Source organism: Desmodus rotundus, chromosome 4 (assembly GCF_022682495.2).
Source record: "Desmodus rotundus isolate HL8 chromosome 4, HLdesRot8A.1, whole genome shotgun sequence".
In the NCBI taxonomy this organism is placed as follows: Eukaryota; Metazoa; Chordata; class Mammalia; order Chiroptera; family Phyllostomidae; genus Desmodus; species Desmodus rotundus.
This window is the reverse complement of record NC_071390.1, coordinates 15,176,228-15,187,214: the sequence shown is the minus strand read 5'-3', so window position 1 is coordinate 15,187,214 and position 10,987 is coordinate 15,176,228. Positions and strand designations below refer to the sequence as shown.

At 50.4% G+C, this 10,987-nt stretch overlaps 1 protein-coding gene across 2 annotated transcripts in view; it reads left to right on the top strand.

The window, feature by feature from the left end:
• The first annotated feature begins 7,397 nt into the window (after nucleotides 1-7,397).
• MXI1 (MAX interactor 1, dimerization protein) overlaps nucleotides 7,398-10,987 on the top strand; it is a 74,536-nt gene continuing 70,946 nt past the window's right edge. The window contains exon 1 of one of the 2 annotated variants that reach the window (XM_045191415.3): nucleotides 7,398-7,896. In XM_045191415.3, coding sequence (XP_045047350.1) covers nucleotides 7,635-7,896 — 262 coding nt within the window. In that variant the 5' untranslated portion in view covers nucleotides 7,398-7,634. Of the gene's footprint in view, nucleotides 7,897-9,239; nucleotides 9,334-10,987 lie in introns of those variants that run through there. The other variant, XM_053923503.2, reaches the window with a different exon arrangement.

The window sequence follows — 10,987 nt, the reverse complement described above, 5'->3', positions numbered from 1 at the left end:
GAGATGGCGTGGGAGCTCAGAACAACCACAGCCCAGGAAGGGGGAATCCACGTTTCCTTTACTGGAGAGATTTTCAGTCTACTATCTAAGGAGGATTTGGAACAAGCACCCTTGTTATGCACAGAAACCCAGTTAGCCAGACAGTATAAGCTTACACCCAGCGCATGTGTGGCTGAACAGAACCAAATGAAGCTAAGTGAGCTGTAAACAAGAAGAAGGAACGTTCTGCTCTGCCAGCCTGGGACCGGGGAGCGTCTCAGCTCTGTCACTCGCTAGCTGTGCCATCTGGGGTAAGGCACTTATTTTTCCTCAACCTTCATTTCTTCATCTGTAAAATGGGGGGTGATGATAATGCCTCATGGAATGATTATGAGGATGAAATAAAATCGGGCTTGGAAAACGAAGCCTGGAACATTATAAGCATTTTATGAACAGTAGATCTTATAGTAAACAGAGTCTCTAGGACAATCGGGGACCACATTACACACATGAGGAAGGCACTCAAAAGTGTTCATGTCCAAAGGAAATAAAATTAACAAGATGAGAAGACATTTCTTTGAACATTTGTTCAGCCAGAGATTTGACAGAACCCAGTTCTTCCACAGCTTTGAAACGTGGACAGGAAATGAAGAAGAACATCCCAACTCTAGCTTCTGTGTCTGGGATTTTTTACTCAATTCCATTTTAACAATGACACAATTAAGTATCAAAAGTCTACAGCAGATTCTTGCAACTGTATGCCAACATGTTATTCTCATGTGCCTGCCTGTCTGGGATGGGTGTTTTTAGGGTGTAGTTATATGAAAATAGCCTTTGATTACGTTTCTGACTTTTTCAGGTAGGTTATAATTTCAGACAGTTGTTTTGACGTGACTCCTTGGCAGGCCACACATGTCTGTGAGATCATCAGAACTCTGTCAATTAGAATGACATGAAATTATTAAAAATTTAACTATTCTGATACATAATGTCATATGCCTTCCCACTGTGGAAACACGCAAAGGGTCAGTTGAATGCGAACAAAAATAATTCCTTATGTAAGCAAGAAGAGGGAAAGGGGAGCATGGAGGCAAACCCTTCCTCAGTCTTTTATCACTGTTTCTGTGGTGTATAAAAGGATGTCATAGTCCCTCTGGATGAATCCCAACTACTCTGTCTCCAACTCAGAGTTTAATTTCATTTTCTGAAAGAAACGGGAGTAAAGAAAACTGTCTTTGAGTGCATGTATGTGCCCATTTGCATATCTGCATGCGCAGACCTGGTCCTATGTCTACATGTGTACCTGGGTAAGAAATAAGTCCCGTGAGAATGGGGGTTTTGGCTCTTCGCTTACTGCTGCGTCCCTATACCTAGAAGAGCCTGCCACATGGAAGATTCTGTCTTCTGATGGAATGAATTAATGTGTATGCTGAGTATGTGCTCATGCTTGTTATCCCTGATAAATGTACCCACTTCAGTGCTCAGCAGCCTTCCTACCCATGAGAACTGAGCTCTGGGTCAGGAAAGGGAGAGGGCTACTCACAAGGCTCAGGTGGGAGAACTGGAAACAGAGAAAGAGAAAAGAGGCTTCAGGGGAGGAGAGGATGGGGGTGGTGCGCAGGTGTCCCGGCTTCTAGAAAGTCAGAAACTAACCTGGAGATTTTGCATACCCCCCGCTGTGGGGGCTGCCTGCAAGAATATTGATTCAGTGGTTCCTAGACTGGGGCCCTGGGCCTCCTTGAAGACAGGAAAGGGGCTCCTCCAACGTTTTGTTTTGTTTTCCAAAAAAGAACAAATGGGAAGCAGGCGTTTCCCAGAGGAAAGGCAAATTGGGTGACTTAAAATGTCAGTTTCTTTGCTTTGGGCTAGAATTTCACCAGCTCAGTGTGGTCGAGCTGGTTCTCCACAGCTAATCCAAAGCCTCAGTGGGCAGTCACATCCCAGTCTGTGATTAATGAATGTGGGGGAAATTAGTTAATGATGCTTTTTGGAATGGGGGAGAGGTAGACTGTGCCGAAGGAACTCTCCCTGCATTCATGAGGACCCTGATGCTGAAGATGGCCAGGTTATTCATCAAAACGACACAGTAGCGCGGGGGGAAGAGCTGGCCCGAACTCTGGGCTTCCAACTCTCGCTCCCATCATTTTGTCATTGTTTTTGTTTTCCCTGAAAATCTTCCAGGACTCTCCTAGCCTAATGCTGTCCTGACGTGTGCACAACACTTTACAGTTTTCAAAGGTCCTTTATATATATATATATATATATACTCCTTCAGCAAGGGCAACCTTGTTCTTCCCACTTTGTAGATGAGAATAGTGAAGCTCTGAGAGGTTAAGTGACTTACACAAGTTCATCCAACTAACAATCAGGAGGAAGATCTTTTGCCACCTGCACATGCCTTTCCCTTCCATGCCCTGATACCTAATATTTCATCGCTAAAATTTTATTCTTGTAGCCCTGGCCACGTGGCTCAGTTGGCTGGAGCACGGGTTTGTGCACCAAAAAGTTGCTAGTTCAATTCCTGGTCAGGGCACGTGCCTAGGTTGCAGGTTTGATTCTGGTTGCTGCGCAGACAGCAGCCAATTGATGTTTTCTTTCACATCTCACACACTGGTGCTCGCTCTCTCCCCCTCCCTCTTTCTCTAAAAGTCAATAGAAACATGTCCTCGGGTGAGAATTGAAAATGATTCTTTTAGCTTAAGGCATTGGCCACCTTTTCAGGCCAACTGCCTCTGGGAATGATCATATTTAAGCTCATATCATTCACTGGTACCTTAATGTACATGAATTTAGAATGTTTGATGAATTCCCTTTTAAAAAATATGGAGATGTTATAGAAAGTAGGGGCCCGAAGGATCCATCTAGAACACACCCCAGAGTGAGAAGATGTTAAAAAAAAAAAAAAGAGCTGTGTATGACTCCCACCTTGATCTCCGGCCACGGCCTTTATTGCCTGGTGATTTTTGAAAATTCCCCACTAGAGGCATCTTATTACAGGGGAGACCCATCCTGTCACCAGATCTGCAGAGCAGTAAGGACAGGGGAAAGTGTGGCTGAGCCTCTGTACTTTTTGGGAAGGGAAGTTCAATCATCTGGCTCAGTGGGTTTCTGGCTTCTCCACAGAGACAAACAACATCTTGATATTTAAACTTTAATGCGAGTGACTCAGAAATAGTTTTGCAGACAGTGTCAAATGCCTCTTCTTGCCATGCAGCAACCAGGAAGCCACGAAGGTCCAGCACGAAGATTCCAGCCAGGAGGGAAAGGGCACTCCTGCCTACGACCCTCATGGCCTCAGCCCCCGTTTGTCATGCACGAGCTGTGCCAAGTGCCAGGGGCTGGGAACGCCAGGGAAGCGAGGCGTGCTTCCTGTCCTTGATGAGCTCATAGTCTAATGAACCCTGTAAGTACTGGGTGTTGTATAGGAGAAGCACAGGAGTTGGCTGAGACAGGAAGGCCCTGCCAACCTCAGAGGTCCAGGAGGAGGGAGGGCAGAGTCCAGAAGAGCAGAGATAATGCCTCAGGAGCAGGTGACACCCGGGCTAGCTCCAATGTAGGGTGGAGGCTATTTATCCTCTGCCCATGTCTACACCCGCTGATGAGTGTGTGGGTGGGGGTGGGGGCCTGGGGAGTGGTTGAAGGAGGCCTGGTCAGCACTTTTAAGGCTGTTCCAGGAGCCACAGGGATAGGCAGAGTCCCACAGTTCTCCTTGTTCCTGCCACGCTGTTTGTGTCTTACAGCTCCTGACTCTCGAGTCCGGGGCTTACCTTAAAGTCACTTCTCCCTTCTAACAGATGAGGACAAGATGAAGACTGCTAAGGAGAGAAATTGCCCTGAGCTAGCTCCTCAGCTAGCTGCTAGATGGTCTCTTTCCAGAGACAAAGTTTCCTGGGAAAAACTTGGCTGGGGAAGCTCTGGGGATTAAGACTCAAGTGACAATGGAGAGGACAGATCTCTCTGCCTCTCTCTCTTTAATCCTCACCTGAGGATATATTTGTTGATTTTACAGCGATAGGAAAGGAGAGAGAAAAACATCGATGTGAGAAACATCAACTGCCTCTCGTGTGCACCCCAACTGAGAATCGAACCTGCAACCTTTTGGTGCACAGTCGATGCTCCAACCAACCTAGCCAGCCACCCCTGCAGGGCCAGAAGATTTCTCGATGGTATTTACCAAGCCTGAGTACAAAGACCACAGGTCACAGAGCAGGGAAGAAACTGAATTGCCCATGCTGGCAAGGTCCAAAGAAAAGCTAGATGTTGGAGGGAGAGGTTTAGGCAGAAAAGACTAGTGTCCTGTAGTGAGGGGAGAACAGGTAAGGAGGAAAAGCAGAAAAATAAGGAGCCCAGGAGAGCCAGAATTGTCCAGGAGGGGAAGGGCATCGCATCCAATTGCAGGATGGGGATGTCTGGGGGCAACTCTCCTAGCGCCATCTCAGTAATTAACCAGCTTCTGTGCACCTGAAGACACAATTACAGACAGAACAACTCCTTTGATGTAAAAGTATATAGAATGTCTGGGGGAAAAGAGGGGCAAACAAAAGAGAGAGTGACATTGCTTTAATATGCAAACGAGGCTGGTGGAAAGAATATTACCAAACAGGCAAATAGACCAAACAAAGAAAAAGAAGGTGGGGAAGATAAGATTCATGCTGAGCAGGCACCAGAGAAGCCTTGGGTCATTAGGAGCATCGTGGCTGGACTTCCTCGGCACTGCAAAAAGCCAGGGCTTTCCTTTCAAAGAGTTGACATGTCCTTATCAGGCTGGCTGGCTGCCTTCTCTTCCCCTACCTGTTCTCTGCAGAAATTCTCAACCAGTTTCCAAAGAGGCCTAGTTATTTATGGAGTCAAAGCCCCAGAGAAAGTGAGGTGCAAAGGGTTTGAATGGCTTCTCCTGGGAAGCAAAGCAAATCAGGAATGGAGCTGAGCTTGTAACCCAGCATCCTGGATGCCTGTCCCATGATATAACCTCTGAAACACCACTCTTTCTGTTGAGGCCAACTTTATTGGAGAAATCCGTTTTTGGGGGGTAGTGGGGAAGAAGGGGGAGGGCAATATGATGCTAACATGATTTAACACTTGATGGGCTCTGAAAAAATAAGAAAGGGGCTTTGAGCTTTAGCTTGGCACATTTATCATTCCACATACGTGTTACCAAAATGCATGTATGCAACTAAACTATATGTGAGACTCTGGGGCACAATAGCACAGACTTTGTGAAACAAAAAGGCATTTCTCCTGCCTCCACTCTGTCTCTTGTGGTGCCATTGTCTGATGCTAAGAACTCACATAATAACAAAAAACAATGCCCCTATGATGGGGGGAAAACTTGATTTGGCACCAGCAGGGGTGTTTTCCATGGGAATGATGGTGGGGGCTGTGGCCGACTGTGGGAATAGTGCAAATCAGCACTTTTTTGTAGATTTTCTTCAAGCCATTGTTTACTTTGGCTTTAGTCAGACCCATGGCCCAGTGTGAAGATTCCCACCGGGCTTTCTGAAGCTCACAGACCTATCAGAGATGAAATAAAGATAAATAAATAATTATACAACACCCTACTCTCACTCCTGCACTGATGTGTGGGCTGTGCCTATCTCAGATGTGTGTGTGCATGTGTGTGTATACACACATGTTGGTCACAGAACTGCATATATGTACCTTGGCCCAGGCTTGTACCTGATAATTTGAGAGACCAAGGTGTTTAGGGTCTGGGCTCCCCTGGTTCATTGTCTATCATCTTTCATTTAGGGCCAGGGAGATCAGAGCTGTTTCACTCAAGTGCCAGTTTTTGCAAAATGGTACTAGATAAGACTTGTTTGAAACTGTACCTTCCTAAAGCCCTTACACATTTGTAGACTTTTAAACATGAATACGAAAAAGGTAGGGGTGGGGTGGAGGGATGGGGAGAAAAGGCATACAACTGTAATTCAATAACAATAAAAATTTAAAAAAAAAGAACAAAAAAGGTAACTGTTGTGATAATGGAAGGTGAACTTTTATCTCTCAGCTCTTAGGAGTATATTGGCTTCAAAATGTCAATTACTGATTGTTCCTGTTATACCAGCAGGATGTTATTAGTATAGAGTAAGTCCTCACCTAAGTTGTCAATGGGTTCTGTGACTTTAAGCAAAATGACATATAACAAAACCAAAATTTTCATTGGCTAATTGATATAAACAAAAGTTATATCTTTTTCATATCTTGTTTATATCAACTCTATAAAGGGGCAGCATGCTTATATCTTCTATGAAAATAGTTCCTCTGGAGGAAAACTCCAGGTGGCCTTGCAAGGTGATAATATTTAGATGGGCTTGTTGCAGAGACATTTTCCAACAAAGTGCAGAAGAGTCTTATTTCCTCAACATATTTTCTCTTGGATGCAAGTTGGGGACCCAGGCTCTTGTCTGGGTCTGGATTGGAAGAAAAATATTTTACTATGGGCCAGGCAGTGTGCTCAGAGCAGATATAATTTAATCAGGACAAGACTCTTACTGGAGGCTTCACAGGTGGAGAAACTTAGGCCAGAGAGATTAGGGGACCTGCCCAAGCTCACACAGTCTGTATGCAGCAGAGGTGAGTGGGAACTGAATCCTTCTCTATACTTTGCAGAGGCCTTCAAATATCCTCCACTCCCACAGCACTTCCCAGGCCTGGAAAGCATCCAGGGTTCCTGCAGATCCTGACTAGGTGGCAGGGCAGCAGTGAAAACAATGCCAATTGGGGTAGGGGTCTTCAGAACCAAAAGGTGGAATTCAGTTGGGGTGGGGTGGTCCTGCGCTGCCACTTCTGCCTCTGCCAAATTAAAGGGGGCCAGGTGTGATGGCACCCTAGTGTGAGCTTTGCACAGCTGGACCTAGGCTAGGAAGAGGAGTGTGGAGGGAGATGCTTACATCTCCTCCCCTTCCTGGAAAAATAACTTTGCATTTGAAGGGAGAAAGAAAGAATGAGTAAATCTGTAACCAGGATTTGTTGGCCTGGGGATTTCATTTGGCCCTTTAAAGGCACAAGGCCTTGCCTCTGTCTGTGCGTGAGTGCGTGTGTGTGTATTGGGGGGAGGGGAGATTACATGTGATTTTTTAAACTGGATTTTTATTTGAAATAAATGAACGTCATGGCTGCTACCATTTATGGGGGACCTATTATGTGCCAAGAATTGTGCTGGCTGCTTTAGAGGTATTATTTTTATGTGAAGAAAAAATAGCTTAGTGAATTGTTTCCATGCAGGTACAATCAAAGACATCGAATATTTTTTCCCTTCCGGTTAAAATACAGTGCTTTACACTGTGGTAAGATTTGGGGAGACGCGGGGAAGGGTGCGGGGAGGGGCAGGGGGCGGTCCCTGCCTCGCTTGTCTCCACCTTTTACTTTGACCCGTCCGAGGGCGACAGGCTCGCACTAGGACCCAGGCGCCAGAGCGCCTCCGTCTGTCCTGTAGGTTCATTCAATCTCCCATACACACAGACCTACTGCGAGACCGACACACACTCACTCGCAGTCAGGCACGCAACTGCACTCAGTGAGGCTCGGGAAGTCAGATCGCCTCCTCGCCTCGGCGCCTCCTCCGCTCCAGCCAGCCGGGTCTCCTCTGGGGCCCGGAGCTCGACCGGGCCGCGCAGCCCTAGAAGAGGACGAGCTCGGCAGACCCCGGTCCCTCCATGGGGAAACGCGGGCGGCCGCGCAAGGAGGCGCGCTGCGAGGGCGCAGGGCTGGCCCCCACCGCGCCCCCGGCTGTGGCCGCGCCTCAGCCCCCTGCCCAGCCCGAGGAGCTCGCGGGGGCCAAGCTCAGGTGCCCCTTCTCGGACATTTTCAACACCAGCGAGAACTCGATGGAGAAGCACATCAACACTTTTCTGCAGAACGTGCAGATTCTGCTTGAGGCCGCCAGCTACCTGGAGCAGATCGAGAAAGAAAACAAAAGTAAGTTTGGGTCCCCCACTCCTCCTCGGCGCCCGGCTCTCTCTTTCTCGCCCACTTGGGCGACCCCTGTCGCCTGCTCGGCCCGCGTCCCCCTCCCCCCAACACACATCCAGCACTAGGCAGTAAAGCCGATGACACGGGAGAAAGGACACGCACGCACAAAGCTGCTAAAGATGTAACAAAGACGAGCGGGGGGGGGCGGCGGGTGGAAGGGGGTTCTGTCCGTGCGTCTGTCTGTTCGTTTCCCTGAGGCTGGGAGGATCGCCCAGCTGAGAGGCAGGGGAGTGTTGTTGTTTTCTGACAACCGAGCCGAGAGCTCATCTCTTCGAGGTCGCCTTTCTTCCTTTTTTTTTTTTTTTTTTTCCGGAGCCTTCTCGGACAGACAAGTGTTGTTTTTCTGTCGCTCGTTCCTGGGTGGGGTGGGGAGGATTAGAAGCCGAAAGTTGGAAACCGTAGGCAGTGCTCAGCGGTTTCAGAAAGAAAACACAAGATACACACGACAACAATAACAACAGCCACCAGAAGCCCTCGCGGCGTGGGCTCGGGCTGGCTCGGCTATGCTTATCCCTTCTGTCTACTTCGCTTTTTCCTCTCCTCGCAGCAGGGCTGGGCTCAGGCCATCGCGCCCTCCGATACAGTGCCCCAGCGCCTCTGTTGCCCTGGGGTGCCACCACTCCGCCTCCCCCCCACCCCCCAACTGGCCGGCTGGGCCGAGCAGCGCCAGCAGGTCGCCCGGGACCCGCAGTCCTACGGGGAAACTTGGCGAGGGGGACGCAGCTAGAAGGAAACTTTGGGATCTTACAGGAAACAATAGTTGGGGAAGAAGGTGTGGGCTGTTGTGTGCAGTTTCTTTATTTTCCTAGCGAGCGCTCAGTGCTAGGAAGGCGAACGCCTTTCTGTTCGATTTCTCCGTCCACCCTCACCCCCCCTCACCCCCCCCCCCGACTCAGGTGGAGAGCGGTGCGGTGGGGGGGAGGGGCTGGGAGCCCCACCCCGGCCTGGTCTCCTTTTTCGTATTTGTTTGTTTCATTTTTGCCCCTGCCTGCCGGGTCTCCCAGCCCTCCCCGGGCAGTTGACTCTGCGTCCTAACGGGGGCACGCGTGTGCGGCGTCTCCAGCACGGTCCTCACAAATAATAGCTGCGAGAGGGGGGAAGGGGCCCGGGCAGATAGAACGACAGGCTAGAGAAAACCAGGTTGTTTAATCTGTCCGAACTAGTAGGAAGATCAATGAGAAAAGAGGGGAGGAAAAAAAAAATGGTCCGATTACAACGTGTCAGATCTTGTGATATCCACCCCCCCCCCAACAAAAACAACCCTGAAACACAAAAACACCTTAGTAGACCGACACGCCAGTTCTCCCGGGATAAAGTAAGCGTGTTTTGGCAGCGCAAGTGTGCAGAAGCCGTAAGGAAAAAAGCAAGGATTTGTGTTGGGAGGTCGGTGGTGCGTTCTTTTCTTTCTCTTCTCTCTTGTTTTCCCGGAGTGCTTGCCTCGGTTTCGAGAAAGGCGCATCGTCGGCCGTGTAGCCGAATCAGACTGATTATTGGCGGGCCGGTGGTCGTGTCGGTTGTGCATTCGTCAGGAGAGTAGTTTATGAAAAGCCAGAGCCTGTGGGGATCTGGGTGAAGGCATGGTTTTGTTTGGTGTTTGCTTTTGTTGCGGGGGGGGGGGAGATTTTTTTTAGCGGGGGCGGGGGGCGCCCGGGTCCCCGATTCTCTGGAGTCTGTCCCGTAGCGCCAGCTCCTGCTGGGGGTGCAACCCTAACAAAGCACCTTGGAAGTGTGTGGCAAACCTGGTTTGACCCCCTCCCCCAGCGCGGTGTACTAAGGAGCTTCCACCGCGTCCCACCACCCTTTCTCAACAGCAGACAATCGGAGACGTTCGCCACCCCCGCCCCCCCACCCCGTCCTCCCTGGCCGCCGCCACCTTCTTGTTTACCCCGTGCCGAGGCTCCGGCGTGGCCACCAGTCACGTAAGCAGAGGGCCGGCGCGCTGGGCCGGCTGCCCCGCATGGGGCGGGACGGCAGCAGCAGAGCTGGGCTCCCGAGGCTGAGAAAGCCTAGGGGCTTCCTCGTGGTCCCTCTCCCGAGGCGTCCGCTGGCCCCCGAGAGGGGCTCGGAACCTCAACGCTCCAAAGTCAACTTCGAGTACGTAATCAGTCCCTGGGCCTCGCTGCCCGCCCCTCCAACCGGCTCCCCGCGGGAGTATTTTTAGCTCTCTTGCCTCTTTTCGCCGCCGCTGTTTGGCTCTGCATGACGTGATGTCAACGGCCCCCAGATTTCCCCGAGAGCGTGGGACGCTGCGCCGTGACCGACTCGGATACCGGGATCCTACTCCAGGCCTTCGCCCCCCTCCCCAATAGCTCACGCGGTCGAGGGCGACCTCCAGCAACTACTGGCGACCCTTTGCCGGGCCCTCTATTATCCCCCTTGCAAATTGGAGCGACCCACGGTGGCCACTTTATCCACTCCATCCTCTCCCCCTCCCCAAGTGTGGGTATGGAAAACGGCGGACCCTACATCTGCCTTATTTTATTGGGGGCGCTTCTTCGCGCTGGCGGCGCACGCCGTTGTTTTCTGCTCGCTGCACACAATGCCCGCGCGTCACGGCGCTCCGCGTGTGCACAGCAAAAACGCGAGTCTGGGGGCGGGTCGTGCGTGCTCCCGGCTCGGGCACTGCGGGTCGCTCCGCGCGCGCGGGGCTTGTTTTGCTTCTGAGCCCGGCTTTCCGAAAAGCTTACATCATTCAGTTGTTGGGAGGAGGGATGGGGATCTGGGCGTTCCGATAGGATTCCAGCATTTCCCAGGTCCCTGTTTTTTGGGAGGAAGTAGGGATCCTGGCTTTTTAATTAATTTAATGAGGGGAAGGCTCAAGTTTTGTTTGTTGGGCAAGTTTTGGGTTTTTTATTTTAGGTCACTACTGCAAAGGGCATTGCTGGCCGGCTCAGGTGCACAACCTCCCCGCCTTCATTTCAGCCAGTTCCCCTGTAATCACTTGATCTTAGTTTCTCCGCCTCCTCCTCCCCCTCCCCGCTAGAGACACATGGTTTCCACATGGAGACAAACTTCTTTCCTCTGACTGGACTTGACC